At 38.0% G+C, this 19,158-nt stretch overlaps 2 protein-coding genes and 1 long non-coding RNA gene across 3 annotated transcripts; all 3 read left to right on the top strand.

The window, feature by feature from the left end:
- The first annotated feature begins 4,748 nt into the window (after positions 1 to 4,748).
- Positions 4,749 to 8,217, top strand: LOC149015242 (uncharacterized). Its single transcript, XM_089154928.1, has 4 exons — positions 4,749 to 4,822; positions 7,154 to 7,272; positions 7,368 to 7,477; positions 7,992 to 8,217. The coding sequence occupies exons 2-4, from the start codon at positions 7,166 to 7,168 to the stop codon at positions 8,102 to 8,104; spliced, it is 330 nt and encodes a 109-aa protein (XP_089011054.1). The 5' UTR covers positions 4,749 to 4,822; positions 7,154 to 7,165; the 3' UTR covers positions 8,105 to 8,217.
- Positions 8,218 to 8,484: 267 nt separating this feature from the next.
- Positions 8,485 to 10,631, top strand: LOC149015241 (uncharacterized). The gene is made up of 3 exons (XR_016173699.1): positions 8,485 to 9,075; positions 9,170 to 9,242; positions 10,258 to 10,631. It is a non-coding gene; the product is annotated as an uncharacterized LOC149015241 (long non-coding RNA).
- A 1,606-nt stretch (positions 10,632 to 12,237) lies between these two features.
- On the top strand, positions 12,238 to 17,520 carry LOC149015240 (uncharacterized). Its single transcript, XM_089156174.1, has 8 exons — positions 12,238 to 12,519; positions 13,173 to 13,251; positions 15,504 to 15,557; positions 15,680 to 15,771; positions 15,864 to 15,977; positions 16,750 to 16,817; positions 17,148 to 17,259; positions 17,341 to 17,520. The coding sequence occupies exons 1-8, from the start codon at positions 12,466 to 12,468 to the stop codon at positions 17,434 to 17,436; spliced, it is 669 nt and encodes a 222-aa protein (XP_089012300.1). The 5' UTR covers positions 12,238 to 12,465; the 3' UTR covers positions 17,437 to 17,520.
- The last annotated feature ends 1,638 nt before the right edge of the window (positions 17,521 to 19,158 follow it).

Raw genomic sequence — 19,158 nt, 5'->3', positions numbered from 1 at the left:
GACTTTTTTTGTAGTTTCTCCTTCCTATTTTTTAGGTAGGAAAACTCAGAATCTTATATATTGATCTTGTTTCCTGGCAATTTGTTTGCTTGGGTTTGACTTGTTTTTGTTTGTCAAGGTCTTGAAAAACGTGGCAAAATCGAATCTGTCATCTAAATCCGATTCTAAAGCATGCTTTTTAAATAATCTCAGTTTAGCTTAGTATAAACCAAAAGAAAGTCTTGTTTCTCACTTAAATTCTTTACCTTGGTGGGAGTCCCAAGGATATTCAAACTGGGAAGCAACCTGATGAAAAGGCAGAAAAAATGGAACTAGGTGTAACTCTTAAGAGATCTTGGGGTGGCAAATTTGGTTCTCCTTGCTTCTCCCTTCAAGATCTGAGACCTATAAATGTTTCCTCCTGGATCATTGAAATGAGGGGGAGGAGGGAGGGGGGGGGGGGGGGGGGGGGGGAGGAGGGGGGGGGGGGGGGGGGGGGGGGGGGGGGGGGGGGGGGGGGGGGGGCCGGGGGGGGGGGGTGGGGGGGAAGGACCATGGGCCGCCCCATTTGTTGGGCAGGCTTTTGTTTTCTGCCTATGTTTAGAAGATGATCAAATTCTTGTATATTTGTGGATTGCAATAAATGATTACGGTCTATAAATCTCAGTTAAATATAACTGTTTAGATCCGGTTTTCATTCTTATTTGGAAGTTATTGCAATATACCAGGTTGCTGCCTTTGGAGAAATGGAAGGGTCTATTTAATACTCATTGAGAACTTGTCAGTCATATAAAAGATCAAACAAAATAGTGATAAGCCAGCTGCCATAATCAATACTTATCCTGAGCCTAATTATGCTGTTCGCCTGTTCCTCAACTGTTAATTTTGAGCTTGCCTTTTTTGACACTGGGAAGCATTTAGAGTTGGAAGGGAAATTAAGTCATTTTTTAATTAAGAGTAGTAATTGTTGTCATTGGTTGAATGTCTAGTAGGGTAGAGAATACGTGTTTGGTAGGGTAAAGAAGTTGAAGAAGTCATAGGCAAAGGTTATTAGTGGGTACTTTCATGGATATCAAGGTGGCAAGGTTACCATGGCAACCGGAGGGACCGAAAAGCATGGCTTTTGCTGCAATAAAGAAGCTTGGGTTCCTAGAGTTTTTATGATGACTCCTTGATAACTATGGGTAGTTACATAACTAAGTAGTTACATGTAATCATTAATCGTAGTTGGCTTTGTTGAATGCAAGGAGACTTTTGGATGTGATAACCAGATGCTCCATCAAAATAAGTCCAAGATGGCATCACTTCGTCTGTAAAGCAATTATATCATTTCCCATGAGTTCTTTTATTATGTAACTCTACTGGTATGTTTTTCCTATATAATCATCTACCTTTTTGGATGTTTTATGCACATAACTGTCTCTTTTACTCAGGAGATTACAACTTGGGGTGCTGCTAAAATATTTCATTACCTAATTGAAATTAGTAACTTCATGAAAGAAGATTATAGTTCTCGATTCTTGGGGGGAGGAAAATATCAATTGAACGGAGGTAAAGTATAACTTTATATAGTGAAAACACACTTAAGCTCAATGGTTCATCCTAACAAACTGGTTTGAGTTTCACGTGTCAGTATCCCTTGATTGAAATGGCAAAGATTAGCACTTACAACTGCTTTGATTTCATTCAAGGCAAGTTAGAGGGCTAAATGACTTGAATTCTAACGATCTTGTGTTTGTATCCACCTTAGAAGGGTATGAATGTTGACGTCCAGAAAAAAATGGCATATGCTGAAAGATCCAAATCTTTATTCTAGAATGAGTTTACCTTGTCATTGCTGTTCTACATGTAATTTACAGTCACCTGATAGAGCCAAACAATTCTATTACTTGGTGCAGTAAATTCCCCCCCCCTCTCTAAATGATCACCTCTCATGCATTATAGTTACCAGGTGTTTGTTGTTTCCATTTAACACATTCTATGTCTTTGTGCAATTTATCTGTTAAAGTTGTCTTGCATTTTATTGATCATGATATTTTCTTCTCAGACAATCAATCATATGGAGGATATATCGACATATCGGATTAATGATTTACCAGGGTATTTTGTTACGAGCTCTCCTTCAATATCAAACATGTCTTCTAGTTCAGATATCAGTTGATCATAACCTTCCAATGCGGCCAAGTCAACAGCCCGACCAACTGCTATCCCTTCCAATGCAGCCAAGTCAACAGCCCTACCAACAACAATCCCTTCCATTTGAACCGGCACTCAGATTTCAAACAAACTCCGGTCCTATACCATTCTCCACTGGTTTGAGTCTTGCAATCTCATGTGAGAACAGAAGCAGAGAAATAAAAAGAGAAGGAAATCCATAGTGCAACAAGACCTCTTGGTGGCGCTGCCTCAGACACCTGGTAATCCGTTCTTCTCATTCTAAACCAAGCAAGACAGATTGGTAGTGTCTCTTATCTTCATCACTGGTAAAAGGGAAAGAATTGGGAATGTGCAGTGCTCTCCTCCTTGCAGAATGTAGTCTTCCACAGCTAATTTGAATCCCTAAACTCCAAATATAGGTTAATAGTTAACCGGTATCTGCTGCGACACACACTGCACTGACTTATATTAATAGCCTTTCTTCCCAAAAATAGAAAAAAAAGTAAGAAAGCCTCATCTTGATAGCCACCAAGAATGAATTTCTTCCCACGGACCCATGTTCATGTTTATCTCAAATATTCTTTGAAGTTTGTTTAGTAGACTGAAGTTATCTATGAATGACAATGTAGTTTTCTTTTTTCTTTGCAATTTTCCCCCCATATTGTTGATTGTTTTTGCAAGTTTGGCTCTTTCATTTACAAGCTTCAGGGTGTGTTTTTGGAAAATCTTCGTGGCCCATTAACTGAACCTCTAATTTTTTACATATTTTACGGAAATTGGGAATGCCCAGTTTAGCAAGTTTGTTAATGATCTTTTGGAAAGAAATTCTCTTTGCTTTTGAAGATAATGGTTCTTTCAGTTGGCTAGCCCAAATTTTTTGTACTTTGAGCTTAATTAATGAATTTCGTTCCCTTGAAATTGCAAACCAAGAAAGAAAAACCCTGGGATTGTTATCAATTCCAGCCATTCCTGCATGGCCAATGATTGCTTACGAGATTTCTTTGTATTCTTAAACTATAGATCAATACTGTGGATTTTAAGGCCTATTCTTTTCCACTCAGGATCTGCACAGTGGGTTTTAATTTGAATTTTGCTTGAAACTTCATTAAGATTTACATGACAAATGTATAATTTTTTTCTTTTTCTTTGGTGAAGCATACTTGATTTATTAGAAAGGGGACAGGCCCCTAGAGATAATACAACCTAATGGGAGAGGCTATAGCGAACAAGTTGGGCTAGAGAAGGATAGATAGTAGTCTTGCTAAAGCTGCTCGTTTGATTATTGTATCTGCTGGAAAATTCGTTTTCCGATGAATATGAAAAATAGGAGATCAGAGTTTGAATCTCTTCGGGCCATGGGCGATAGCTCTTTCATTTTTCTTCGTCACATTTGAAAATTTTGCCCCATGGATTTGTAGAATATTTATTTCTCTTCGTTCTCCAGAAAACATGTCTTACGATCTTCAAATACAACATCATACAACATCATCTGAGACACGGGTTTATATTTTTAATCAGTTTTTGAGGTGATGAAGTAAACCCTTTTAATGGCTTTCTTTCTTTATTTAAGATTACAGACAAGTAAAAGCTTTTCCTCTTCTTCTTTCCAAGATAGATTGAGTTGGCATGGAGAACCGCTCCAATGGGAGGAAGGCCCCCAAAGTCCAAATCCAAACAACCCCGCAAAAGGCCTGCCCATCAAACTATCCACCCAAACAAGTAAAATGTATGTTTTCTCATACAAATTTAGTAGGAAAATGATATTTAAAGTATTTTTTTGGTAAAAATATTTTTTGGGGTCGATTGTTTGGTCTATAAGAGTCTCTCTCTTCGTCTCAATAAATTCACTTTTTACCAAAAAAAAAAAAATAGTTAGGACATTTGAAATCAGATGGTATGGAAAATCCAAAATATTGTTGAACCAATCTTAAGTTTGGGTCATAAATGTTGTTAGGTTTCGTTGATGAAGCTTCAAACTTCAAAACCTAATAAATCTCCATGGAACAACTCTAGGAATTCAAACACAGCTCTTTTATGTCGTAAATTAACATTTTCATGTTCCATTCTCTCTTCATGGAGATACTCATATGTTCCAAATAGTAAAATACATAATACAAGCATTCTTTAAACATTTTTCTATTACAAACACATATGTTATGTTTAAGATTAAATGATTTTTCGATATCCATTATGATTTCCACTTTTCTTATTTTCCTTCTTTAACCTCGAACGTTCTTGATGTTAACTTTCTAGAGAGGGGGGAAAAGGATGAAGGGCAGCTACAACAATGTTAAAAAAGAATTCTATCACGTTAATCCTATGGATCCCGTAATTTGTGGTCAACAGTCGTGAGAGGAACATAGATGTCAGGGGAGATGATCCGGACTCCAACGCATGGTTTGTTTAGGGGAGATGATCCGGACTCCAACGCAGGGTATCTTTTTTAGGAATTGGGTAAATGTACCCCTTTACAACCAATGTGACATGAGGTTTATTTACAAAAATTACCCTTAAGTTCACATATAAAATGTTGTGGTAAGCCTAGACAAAGAGGAGAATTCTTAGGGTCGAGGAAGGTCCCTATAGTCGATCTCTGGTTTACATGGAGGAAGTTCTCATTTGGCTCTCGTTTAGGCTCTTTCATTTTTTCTTTGGTCTTTCTCCATTCTCTAGATTTAAAACCAAGGTATGAATTCATTTCCTTCTCCATCTTTCCTGCTTTCTTATGGTAAGAAATTCCAAAGCTTGATTGGGACTTAAATTTATATATTTGCTTAATTTAACTGCAATGCATCATCTCCTTGGTTTCCTAATGTTATATTTTTCTGGGTATTCTTTGCTTTCCTTTAACTCGAAGCAGTCTTTATTCAAACGGTTTGTTTTGTTATGTTAATCTACCGATGGATTCACTGATCATATAACCCTATGGATGCATCATTGTAGAATTCAAATCCATAAAAAGTTAACTGTTTAGTTACCCTATGCAATGATGAGTGAACTGAATCATCTGAAAAAACTGTTGGTTACGCTGATTTTGTTAAATGGTTGGTCTGGGTTTTTTTTTTTTTTTGAGCTACCATGTCAGATTGGTTCTATAAATTCTGTTTGAAAAGTTGTTTGGTTACCCTCAGTTATTTGAGTTGTCACGTAACTTCATTCAAAATTGTGTTTTATGGTTTAACTTTTGAATAATAAGGTTTCACATTAGAACTTAAAAGTTTGATATGCATTGCACACATGTATTGATGGCCACCAGATGGGTGTTCAAGGTTGAAAGAAGACGTATCAGTGCAATTAATTTTCATTTCATGTCTAGGTATAAATCTTCGCTAAGTTGCTCTTTGAGTATTTTTTTACCATGATAATGTTGTCTTTGATTTTAGCAGAGCAAGTTATCTTTGATCTATTTTACAAAGAATTTCCCCATGCCAGCTAGGGCAACTAAAAAAAAGGGATTAGCTGATGGCATGTTGTGGCCTCAAACCTCCACCCTTGTGTAATTGAAGCTTCTTGTCAGCGTAAAGAACAGCTTCCACAGACTTTGTTTATTCTCTAAACCCTCAATTGTCCCTTACACAATCCTTTGACATATCCTGATGAAGCCGTACCAGGAGATGTAGATGTTCCTGGACAATCACTTGACTGTACCATATGCGTAACACCTAAGCCAAGTAAACCATCTGTTCAAATTAAAACTATACCAAATTGCTCATACAATCCTTAATTCCGATTCCTTTTGACAAATTGACCTGTCAAACCCTTTCCTCTCTTACTCATCACTCTGCAGCAGCTACAAAATGGGAGTTTGATGGAATGCATTATGAGGATAACAACAAGGACGTGACCCGATGAAAAGGATGAATGGGTGGGATTGGGTGCTCCTTGTCAAACATGTTGAGTCATTTGAGATTGTCCTTTTCTTTGCTCAACAAAGCAATAAAGCTGATTGAATCGTCTAAATTAGAATAGAATTATGAAGTAGATCTATTTTGGAGATTATTATTAATATATTCATTAGGATAATTTCTGGTTGGATCAATAAAATGAAGTTTGCAACCTATCTTTAGAAAACATTCAATTGCTAGCATGTGTACAATTGCCTTAAATGATTCCTATTATAGATGTCTGTTGAGATATAACTGCTCCATTATGTTTCTTATTCATAATTGTAAGGTTAGAATCAGGTAACTAATTAGTTATATGTGTAATCATTAATTATAATATGAGTAATTGGATGCTAGAGACTTTTGAGTAACAAACAGATGCTCTAATTAGCATGACAGCGGCTTTGTCCAAGTTATGTCAAGACGCTATTCCATCGCATGCAAAGCAACTCTACCATCTACTTTTATATCTCTTATAATATAATCTATGTCTGCCTGTATTTATTTTAAGGATATTTAAACATATAATAGTTTCTCTTCTACTGAAGAGATTACAAGGTGGGATTGATCCCTAAATATTCCATTACTCTGTAGGAATTAGTGCCGTTACTAAAGAAGGTAGTGCTGTTGGTTCTGGGAGTAAAAAAATATAAATATTGAACGGTGCAAAACCATGCTTAAGCTCCTAAGATTTCATCTCAGAAACTACTGAGTTTCATGTATTAGTATCTGTTTCTGCCTTTATCGTATGATTGAGTTTCCAAAGATTACCACTTCCCATTCTTTTCATTTTGATTCAAGGCAGATTAGAGCACCAACTGAATTGAATCCAACAATTTTGTGTTGGTTTCCTCCTTGAAAAGATGAGAGTGGTGGCAACTGGCACCCATTGTATATAATGTAAGAAAATCTTCTATTATGGAATGAGTTACCCTATTGTTGTTGTTTTTCATTTGATTTATAGCCAAATTTTAAAGGGCCAATCAGCTCTTTTACTTTGTGCATTATATTTATCTCTGAATGATCAACACTTTTTCACTATAATTGCAAGGTATTTGTTTTTCTCAGGTATTCATCCTTGTCGTTGCTGAGTTTGGTTTTAAATGTTGTCATGTGATATTTTCTTTTCACAGTTAATCAATGGTATGGAGGGTGTGTCAAGGAATCGGGTCAATGATTTACCAAGAAATCTTCGTTCGAGGGGGTGTTACGACATAGTTGGGAAAAGCCTACTTGCCATTACAGATTCATGGTACACATGCCACCATTTTTTGACAATGCGACTTGTTTTTGCTAAGCCTCTCTTGTCTCCTTTTTATTGCTCATTATTTCTTTTCCTTTCTTTAGGTGTGAGCATTCCATGGTTTTATCTTCTTTGTGTTTGTGCACAGCATCCTCTAGTGTCTTTTCTTCATCTTCCTGTTGCAGCGCTTGGAGTCAACAAACATTGATTAGAGGTAATATGGCAGGCGTTTCGCGTATACATAAATTACTGGCCATCTTGTTTTATATTTTATTGAAGCGGACGATTTTGGTGTTCCCACTCCAAATATCGAAATGAGGCTTTCTTTTTTCCTGGAAAATTGCTCACGAGCTGCATTGGTGGTTTGAGATGTGTTGAAAGATGTCATGTTTTAGTGTTGTATCTTGAGATCCAAGAGGACTGCTAATCCTAAGATTCCTCTTTGAGGGCAATTTTGTCTTTAATTTTCTAGTCTTTCTACCCCTATTTACGTTGCTTTTCTGCCGTGGTTCTATAATGTGTGTTGTGGATGCTGGTTTTGATTCTTATCTTCCACAAGTATATGTTAAATCTTACATCATGTAAAGTTATCCATTGTATCTGCCATGCGCTGTCAGTTTCATGACTGTTTTATTGATGTATGTTTTTCTGCTTGTTTTATTCAGTTTTGTTTTTCTTTTTGGTTAATCCATACATTGTTATTTCATTAGCGTCGTTAATTTTTGTAGGGGTGGATGCGTTGGTGTTTGTTGTGAATACCCAGCTATGCTTGGCAAGTAAGAAGCCATGGAAGTGCCAGGGATCTCTGCAACAAAAGCTGTCTCATGTGCAGATATACTAATTGTGGCCTCCAGAGATGCCATATTATTGGTTATGAGAACCTCCACAAAAACTCTATTCAGGGAACATAATAATAATAATTTATATCTATATATGTTTCCCCCTGAAATTCTTACAGGCTCTGTTTTTGTGGTTCGGGCTGGAGGACTCAATTGGGAAGTCAAGCTGGGATGGTTAGACAGCTTAACAGCAAGCCAAGTTTGAGATCTGTGTTGAAGGTGGTCGACACAAACAAGTGTCGTTCCGGATCAAGGTTGCAAATCAAGAATTCTTCGCTCCTGTGGTTTCCATAGGAGGACCCAACAATTAAATTCTCATAGAGATGTCATTTGTGAATGACTTTTAAAGATTTGTGTCGTTGATAGTGAGATGCATCGTATCATAAAACCGATGTTTTGTAGATGCCAATCAAGTGGTGTTAATTCTTTTGTTTTGAGTTTTACCTTGGGTTGACCTGTACTTAGTTGCATGCCAGATGAAGATCAATGATGAGTCGAAGTTCAGTTCTTGTTAAACATTGTCATGCATGCAAGTGGTTTGGATATTTTCGTCTTTGTTAATGATATGGTGGATGTGCCCACCCTACAAATCAGATTTGATGATTTACGAGGAGATTTTTCAAGAGGATGTCACTTCATAGTCACAAGAGATTACCTATGGTTCCAGATTCATGGTACGCATACCACCATTTTAAGAGAATGCAACCATCTTTTGCCAAGTGTCTTTTATCTTTCTTATGGTTCATTAATTCTTTTCTTTTCTTTTAAGTTTGAGCTTTTCATGCTCTTTATCTTCAATGTGTTTTTGGTGTAGCACCCTCGAATGTGTTGTCCTCTTCTTCCCAGGGTATGTGCTACCATGAATTCGCCGAGATCATATGAAAGTGGAGGAGTCATGTGAGATTCACACTGCCCTGGGGTTGTCTCATGCGCAGATATAATTGTTATGGCCTCTGGAGATGCTGTTGTATTGGTAATAAGAACATTTTGGAAAGCCAACTCAGGGATAACCTAAATATCTTTTTGTTTCCCTCTGAAATTCTTATGGGCCTGTTTTTGTGATGCAGGTTGGAGGACCCAATTGGGAAGTTGAAGATTAGATAGCTTAAGAGCGAGCCAAGTTTGAGACTTATATTGAAGGTAGTCCTTACAAACACAAAGATGTCTTTTAGCCAGACCCAGTGTCTGAGAATGTACTCTTAAGATTTTGTATGTCTTAAATTCATGTTACTATATGTTGCTTTAAATGTTCAATGATCTCTTCCCTTCATCTTCGGAAGTAGTTAGAATTGAGGGAGAGAACATTGTGGAAGTTATTCAAGTGAGGGTGATATAAGAACCCAACAGGATGAAAAAACAAAAAGACAGCTTACCAGTACCTTTGGTTGTTCTATTGGCCGAAGCCTTGTGATCAAATATTGATATGCTAGGCTGCAGCCTAGGCATTCTTAAAAATCCTGCTGAGAGGCTTTTGAAATAAAAACACAATGACAGGAAAAATTGTCCATTGTAACAAGCCAACCCTGCCCAGAAACTGTAGGATGTCAATGTGCTGTAGTGTTTTATGGAAACTGCACTACAGATGATGAATTTGGAGTCCTTGTCTGGAAAAATAAAAAGGAAAAACTTGCTACCTGGTTAGATGCTGCCAGTGGCATTTTTGTTCATAGTCAGATTGAACTGGAGTTATCATCTATGTAGAAGTCCTGTGTTTGTTCTTACAACTTTGTTATAATGAGTTGTGTGGGGTTGGTATTCTTTTAAAAAAAATTCCTTAGGTTAGGTTTTATTGAGAAATAAGATTGTTAATCTAGAATTTTAATTACTATAGCATAACGAGTTCTACCAAAATTTTCTTGTCTTTTATTTCTTGCCAACTGTATCTGAAGGTTGTAACTGGATATGAAGGTTGTAGCTGGGCTGATTTGGTCTGGTCCTTGAATGTTCTTTCATTTGCTCTGTGTAAAACAGGAATGAAGTGGTAATGCAGACACTTATGTGTCAATTTGACTATGTTGACCAACTAGGAATTGCACCAATGAGGCTAGGTTCTTATGTATGCATGTATCTAATTGGAATTGTAGTCTTGAAATATTAGTTATATGACTATGATGGAAGCAGGAAAACATTTTTCATTATTTTTCCTGTTTAACAGCACCTCCAGGAAGATAGAGCTCTTCAAGTCAAAAAGGAGATCAGACCAGCTTCTTGGCATCTCAATGGTTGAGGTACCCTGTACCTACCTTGAGAACCAAGGTTCGAGGCTGGTGAAGAGAGAAAAAGGAGATCAGCAAGTTCAAACAGAAAGCAGAGGAGACAGAGATGTGAGGGTGTGGATGTGTAGCTGGGATATCCAAGTGGATTGCACATATGTTGGGAGACTAATATCAACCAGAAAGGTCTGAAAAGATGTGATTGTTACTTGTTTCTAGACATTCAGTTAGGGCCACTTTGTTCAATGTAACGATGGAAGCTCTTGGTTTGTATTTCACTCCTTGTTTCATGATGAGTATTGTTGGCAAAAGGATCCTAAACCACTTACCCTTTGAAGTCCTGTTTACCTGTTCTGTATATCTCAAATGGAAGCTTGTTTATTGGACTTGCCAAGTTATTTATGGATGACAATTCAATAAATATTCCTGATATTTAATCTGCTTTCATAGCTTTTCTTTCTTTATATGACATTGAAAGACAAGTAAAAGCTTTTCCTCTCTTTTTTCATCAACATAGCTTGAGCTGGCTTGTGTTAAGTAATAAAACACTGAAACAGTAGCATGCCGCTCCCATGGGGAGGACCTCCTCAACCAAGAATTAAGTGTTGCAGGTGCAGTGTCTCTGTCTTTCCCAATTTGAGCTATCCTTCTATAAATTTAATCCAATCGTTTGCTTTGAGAAAGCAATCTTCATCTATAAATTTTATCCTATTGTTTGCTTTGATTGCTTTTTCATAAAAGATTGAAGAAACAAACCTCTAATCTCTCAAGAAACCCATATCCAGTTCACAACCTTCTGGTTTTCTCACCCATGGAAGTAAATGGGTCGATGGCACTCACTGGAAACTTTAGATATATTGAATGCCAACTCATACTTGAGCTCGTTATGGAACACAAACTTATTGTCTAATGAAGCCTAATGTAACACAAACCTATTGTCTAATGAAACCTAGAAGCTTTTTAGATTGAATACCCTTGGTAATTTGAAATTGAAGGTGCTTAACAAGCTGCAATGGAAGTGACTTTGGGGGTTTAGACTGCTGTTTGGGAATTGAGGAAGTTTAGGTGAAGTGATATCTCTTCATCCATTTTTTTAGAAGTAAGACTTTAAATAATAGAGATGAGGGCAGAAGGAATTTCATTTATTATTTATTTATTAACAGAAGGCAAAATGATAATTTTCTCAGCCCTTAACAGCCATGAGATGGTGTTCAGTTTTATGACTCTGTGTAAGGTTTACCAGGTTAGGGAAGTATCAGTAATTTAGTTGCAAAATTATTGGTGCATGTAAAAATTCAAAATAAAGTAAAGAGTAAATTACAGATTGTACGCTTTAGTAAGGCTTAGAATCTAAGTTGCACACTTAGTCCCTAAATTATAGATTGTACACTCTCAAAATTACAAGTTGAACGCTCATCAATTTCCATCCAAGATTCTGTTGAGGTTCATCCAAGCCAGCTTGTTGTGCGCACCATGATCACATTCTCGGAGAACATTTTATATAATTGATATAGAAAGCGGCTTCGCCCCCTGCCTCGAGAGGATTCGAACTCCAACCTCCTATGTGGAAGCGTTAGTTTTTTGCCAACTAAGCCACCCATCGGAATTTGCTTAACAGAATCTTAGATGAGCTGTGATTAACGTGCACTCTGTGATGTAATAAAGCGTACAACCTAGATTTTAAGTTTAACTGCGGTGCAATTTGTAATTTACTCCAAAATAAAGTCCGGACACATAAAAGTTATCTGATTATTTTAGTATAAAAAACCGACATAACACCCATCATGTGGTGAGCCATTCATTAGGGACCGTTGGATGAAACTCCTCTTGTTAGTATGATGCACTGAAGCTCTGTCGGGTACCTCAACGATCTCTCCGTTAAGATTGATGTCGTAGTCTTTGACTACCATCCAGTCGTCTGATCAAGCGGTTCCTGTATGTCGGTTTCGAAGGTTATACGATTGTGACCTGCGCGTCCATTTTAGGCTCACCTTCTTCACCTCCACAACTATAATTTGCGTTTTTCATCACAGCTTTGCTGAGTTTGGAATCTCAAATTCATATTGGCGGAGTAATATTCACATCAAGGCTCGACGAAAAGACTCCCCCTCGCGAGCTGCATAGGATCGTAGATCTTCGACCATTCGTCAATGGCGTCCATATTAACTCGGAAATCTCTCCAAGCATTTCGCGCTCGTCAACTGGTAAGATGATCGCGTCTCATCTTTAATCTTTCCCGAATTCACAAAACCCTAGGTGCCTTTATGTGTTTCCCTATTTCAGGTATTGGAATTTTCTTACCACCCTAGTTTTCCATATTTTTTCATCTACATGCCATCTAATTGAATCGATATGCTGGTGATTTTCATCAGATATTCCGAAAGAATTTAATGCTCTCTTCATGTTTTAACTGTCTTGCCTTCCCTCCACTCCGCCCCCACCCAAAAAATACTTTCGAGGGTTGTTTTAAATTAGTCGATTTAGTTGATGCCAGAATGTTGAGGAACTAGGTAAATTAAAAAAGTACTTTGATACCTTTAGCAAAAGATGGTCCAGAAACAAGGAGAAATTCACTCTCGGAGTACTAGGTAATTGTTTGCGTCTTAGAGCTCCTGGATAATAATTAACATATCCCAATTTGTAAAACCTCCCCCAAGCACCCAAAGAACAAAGGAGAGGGAGATGGTTGGTGCTTCGCCATTTGCACCGATTGTTGTATTTAGATTTAAATTTCAATTTTCTGAACATATTTTCAGTTACCGAGTTTCTGTTCTGTATTTTCCTTTTCCTTTTATAATTTTTTGAAAATTTTCCTGTGATGAACTTACGAGGTTTTGAATGCACCGATTCCTTGTAGGCTGGAGTAGGACCTATTCTGCAAGGTTCAAATTATTATGGGCTGCGAAATAGTTCACATCCATTCTCCACATTGAAAGGTTTTCTCTATCCATCTCATTTTCTCCCTCTAAATATTCTCTGTCATAATATTGGACCATGCAAATGTGAAGGTTGAGGGTCAATGCAGTCATACTATAGTCAGCCAAGTGCTACAGTCCTCACTCAATAGCTTCTCTCCATGATAGTATGGAGCCCTTTATGAACAGATTCATTTGATTAATTAACAGATTTAATCAAGCACAGCTGCTTGGCTTTGAAAATCTTCTCTGTAATTTTCAATTTTAATTTGTTATTATATGTTTTAATGTAGGACCATGCATGCTTAAAAGTTGAAACGCTGGATTTGATCTATATTCTGTCCTACTCATGGTTTTAAGAGTCGGAATTGGATTGGTGGAATCAACTGATTCTGATTTCTGCCCGATTCCTGTCATGTGAAGCGATGCTGCCTGTCACAGCTCCCTACTAAGGCCCACGGGCCAAGTTTACTTCCGCAAGAACATAGGCCCTTGGGCTAAGGATGATCCATGTTCTATTCCTCCCCATTGGGAGTCTAGACCTTTATAGAGAAACCTCTAGAACCTCTAGAAGATAGGAGGCTTTGAGGAGAACTTGTAAGGCTTTCTGCCCGATTCCTGTCATGTGAAGCGATGCTGCCTGTCACAGCTCCCTACTAAGGCCCACGGGCCAAGTTTACTTCCGCAAGAACATAGGCTCTTGGGCTAAGGATGATCCATGTTCTATTCCTCCACATTGGGAGTGTAGACCTTCATAGAGAAACCTCTAGAACCTCTAGAAGATAGGAGGCTTTGAGGAGAACTTGTAAGGCTTTTGAATCATCAGGATTCTAAGACTCCACAAAGGAGGTGAGGAAGTACTAGCCCCTATAGCTAGAATGTCCTCACCATTAGATAGAGGATGTCTGTATAAATCCTTGGCATTCTTTGGGTCCTTGGTTATCTAAAAATGGAGTGGCCTATTTAGCCTTGGGACCAAGCAAGGAGAACGTTCAATTTAATGTAAGCAAGCTCTAGAAACTCTCTTATGTTCAGTAGATCGCTTCCGAAGATCCTCAAGTAGTCAAATGCTGTTGGCTTAGTGTTGAAGGTCTAAGGCCATTAGAATCTTCTCCACTTGTTTTGATCAGCTAATGGAGATTGCATGGGAAGTAATGCCATTATGCAACACAACTGATGATGAATACGTTGCAACCATGTGCACCTTTCAGAATAATTGAGGCAAGGTCTTTACCACTGCCCTCTTCCTGCAACTCCTTTGCCATCACTAAAGAAAGGGAGCTTTCTTCTACATTTACAGCGTTTATAATCTCTGATCCTTCATCCCAGTTCCCAGTTCCCACTGCTGAGTTGTCAGAGCTCAAAGGAAGTGTGGTCTCAAAAGGATATTCAAGAGATGGGTTGGATGATGATTTGGAGATAGTAGATCTAGGTCCAACATAAGTGGAGTACAGGTGAGCTTAAGCATAAGGAAAATGGTGGAATGGCTTGCAAGGAATAAAATTGGAGAAATAAGCTTTGGGTTGAGCTATTATGGTGTAAGGATACAACACTTTATAGGGCCTAGATGGTGGGTAGGAGTTGGAATACAAGATTTCCTTCATTAGGTTTTCATAGTTATATTCAACGCTTTTACCCGGTTGATTTTTTTTTTTAACATTTATTTTTTTTATTAAGTTTTTTATCAGCTATGTAAGCATGGCCTCGAACAGAACTAATTGGAAGACAAGAATCCATGTAGCCGACCCCATTTAGTTGGGACAAGGCTTATTGTTGTTGTTGTTGTTGTTGTTGTTGTTGTTGTTGTTGTTGTTGTTTTTATCAGCTATGTAAGTTGAGCTAGTTGAGTCTCTTAAGCTTTCTTTTAAATAAACAGCTTCTGCTTTTTCCTATTTTGGCATAACCTGGTGATTTTTATCAATGATGAATTGAATGTTGCCTTTTTGCTACTTACAAATTATGTTGTTGTGAGACTTGGTGAAGCATGAGAAAAACCAAGGATTAGACGGATTGATCTAGACCTGTTAGTGGGAACCAGGGGTCATATTCCTTCCCGATGTTCCATTTTCCTATCCTCAAGCATTAATTCGTCTAGTATTCTGGGTGATTGCCAAAGTTGATATAACTTGAATTTGGAGGGAATGATCTTTAAGTATAGGTGCTGGTTGCATGCTGTTTTACATTTGGAATTATCACTGCATGGGGCTACCAATGGAAGCTCATGGCAGTGCTGTTTTGGTCACATTTTCATTTTCTTGTTGTACAAATTGCAGAAGATGAGGAAAGAGAGCAACTTGTAAAGGAGACAGCAAAGGATTGGAGCTCAAGTAATTCACTAGTCCTCTTCTTTTATTATTAATATTGTAACCCTGGGATAATTGCCAGTTGGGTTTTTCTTAGCTGTAATTTTTGTTCGCGTATTGGTAATTCTGATAATGGTATATTTCAGTCTTTGACCGGGGCATAAATACATTATTTCTGACTGAACTGGCTCGGGGTATGTCACTTACACTCAAGTACTTCTTTGAGACAAATGTTACGGTAAGTATCTTGTGCACATATGTTTTCATTGATCATGCGCAAGTGGTTTTCTTCTGGGACAAAGAATCACAAATATCTTTTTTCCTGGACAGATAAATTATCCATTTGAAAAGGGTCCTTTGAGCCCTCGATTTCGTGGGGAACATGCCCTTCGACGTTATACAACTGGAGAGGAGCGTTGCATTGCATGTAAGCTCTGTGAAGCGGTAAGAAATGAGTTCTTGCTTTTGTATTCATGATCAGAGGGATTTGTCTTGGCTACCTCCATGTACAGGCAAATTTGAGTGCATTGGTTTTGTTATCAGCCTTTGCATGGCTACCCTGGAATTTTAGCCCATAAATGACATTTTGGTTACCTCAGTACCAACTCCTATTGCATGGAACACCATGCGTCTGGAAGTTCAGGGCCTTTTTGTACCAAATTTGTAACTTGTGGTAGTTGATTATGACATCTTTTATGAGCACCTTTCCAGATATTTCTTAAAAAAATGATCAGTATCCCCATTCATATAAGATTTATTAATACACGGGTGCTAGTTGATTTGTTTTTAAATCATAGATCAGATCCTGAATGCTTGTTTTAGGTCCTTATTTCATTTTAGGCACTAGAGTGTCTTTTATTTGAGAAGCCATCCATAAGTGAGTGGGAATCTGAGAGTTGCACATTTTTGTGGTTCTCTAATATTGGGAGGTCTGAATACCGTGTGTGGTTAGGGTTTTAGTATGCATGTGTACAGATCAGTTGGTTTTGTTTCAGTCTTGGTTGAATGCATAGGCAGGCTATCAAAGCCTGCGAGGGACTTGTTTGAAGCTTAGGCCTTAAGAATATCGTGATAGTGATTAAATGTTCAAAATTTTCATGGTAACTTGACAATAAACTCTACAATGTTTTAAGAACTGATTTTGTTGTCTGAATTTTATGAATTTATCCTTACGTTTTCTGCTTATCATCCTCATGAGGTTTGGTTGGTTGATCAGGTATGTCCGGCACAAGCCATTACTATTGAGGCTGAAGAACGAGAAGATGGCAGCCGTAGGACTACCAGGTAGGGTACTTCTCTTTCACTTATCCGGATGTTGGTTGTGATGAGGGCAGTTGGGCAAACACTTATCAGCAAGACCAAACTTAACCCTTCCGTTGTCTCTTTCTCTCCTCCTCCTTATTTTTATTATTATTATCATCATCATCATTTTTCATTAAAAAACTTTGCGGTCTTCTCCATGCTCAAAAGTGAAACAGAAGATTGCCTTCTAAAGCACCCCTTTCCAGAAAGCATGCAGAAATAGAAACACGGGGGAAAACAGGGCCTAGTCAAATGGGGCTCCTGTATTTTCAAAAGTCTTTTATGAAATTCTGAGCTTATCCATTTACACAGGTACGACATTGATATGACTAAATGCATTTATTGTGGGTTCTGCCAAGAGGCATGCCCAGTTGATGCTATTGTGGAGGGACCCAACTTCGAATTTGCTACAGAAACTCATGAGGTAAATCCCCATTCTTGTGCAAGAAACTCGGGTTTCTCTCCCCTGGCTTGAGTGGAAAAGTTAATCGTTACATTGTTGCAGGAACTTCTGTATGACAAGGAGAAGCTGCTCGAGAATGGGGACAGATGGGAAACTGAGATTGCAGAGAATCTTAGATCTGAAAGTTTGTACCGATGATCAGGCTTAACAATCTAGAACTCTTTCTGTGCCTACTCGCCAGTTGATTAGCATTCTCCAGTTTGAAAATAAAGGAGGGGAGGGATATGAGATGTTGGTGGAGTTTTTACATTTTGTTTTGATGTCCAGAGCCTCCAAAACATGTTTTTGTATGTTTGTGTTTCCTGGTACCTTACATTTTATATTGTTGACTAGCACATAAACATGGCAAGAACTCAAGAAGTGCGAATTCTCATATGGTAAGAGAATGAGAAAATTGGGAATTTTTTGGGGGTATATGCCCAGAGAAATTTGTAAAAGGGGCTACAATGCAACTGAAGCCAATAAACCTTAGTTCTACCAGTTAAAATCTGTGTGGTTTTCAGGGTTATTATGCTCCATCATGTTGAGCTGTGTTGGTAATTAGTTTGCAATCATTGATTGGATTGGTTTTCAGAGCGAGGCGAGCAGCACTAGCCAATTGCGTTTTTCAGCGGCAAGTGGGGCAACGTCAAGTGTGTCTTGGTGCGCTCTAGCTTGAGGGCGCTTGAGTTCAATGCGCGAGTTGTGTAGTATGGAGTAGGTCTTACCATTTCGTTTCTTGACCTTTTGGTATTAACTGGCAAGCACAATGGTTGAGAATGGGATGGTGGGGTCTCAAAGAAGATGCAGCCTTGGTGGTGCGTGGCCATTATTTGAGTGAGTGTCCCCTAAAGCTCTTCTAGGGTTGTTCATTTACCTAGAATGCAGATCTTTGTTGGGTGACAGATTCTCAGCCATTGCTTCTCAAAGCAAATAATGTTGTGTATATCAGGATCTTCTGCCATTTTAACTGGATGTTTTTTTACCAAAGTAAGTAAATAAGTAAATGAAAATCTCTTGCATTAATACTAATTAAAAAACAAGGATGATTTTCAGCGGCACCCAATGAGTTATTCCTTAATATTAATTTCACTCTTTGAGTTATTCAATTTACTAGACAAACCCTCTATTACTAACAATGCTTAGTTAGTTTTTACTTATGTATTCAAATTAAATGTCGATGCTGTTGTGAGTAAGAGGGCAAGCAACGGAATGGTGGGAGGTGTTTTTCGTAATTCACAAGGTCAAGTCATGGGAAGACTAGATGGGTACCTTCTGGGAGTGTTCTTGAGTTGGAGTTGAGAGTTATTTGGGTTGGCCTATGTGTGGCTAAGGAAATGAGTTTCATGTCTCTTCATTTGGAGTCAGACTCTTTGAAGGCTGTGAATCTTTTGGACTCTGGATGCGTGGATCGGGGTAGATTTGACAAGCTAATAGATGAGATTACTTTGGTGCTTGATGGTGTGAATTACATTAGGTGTTGTCATGTGGGACGTGATGCAAATAAGGCTACCGATTGGATGTCTAAAGTGACACTTAATCCTGAGTGTTTTTCGATGTTCATTCCGAATGCTTCCTTAGCTTTGGAGGAGATTCTCATGGTGAATCTTATTCCTTGTCGTTCTTAGTGCTCTTCTTGGGTCAATGACCATTGTCAATTATGAGAAATTTTCATTATTTTAAATTGTTTGCATCTACTCTGAATTTTAGTTTTATTTAAAATAATAGAAAAACCCAAAACCATAATGACTTTTTGTCCATTATGGATTATGATGATTTCATTATCTTCATTTGTGTAAGTTTACTTAAAGTTCTATGAGTAAGAGAGGGAAGTAGTCAATACACATTCTTTTATACACCTCTTTTCCTTCTTTCCCGTTC

Source organism: Hakea prostrata, chromosome 5 (assembly GCF_041222555.1).
Source record: "Hakea prostrata isolate BN-2017 chromosome 5, UWA_Hpros_2, whole genome shotgun sequence".
NCBI lineage: Eukaryota > Viridiplantae > Streptophyta > Magnoliopsida > Proteales > Proteaceae > Hakea > Hakea prostrata.
The sequence above is the reverse complement of the archived record's forward strand: the minus strand, read 5'-3'. Positions and strand labels throughout refer to the sequence as shown.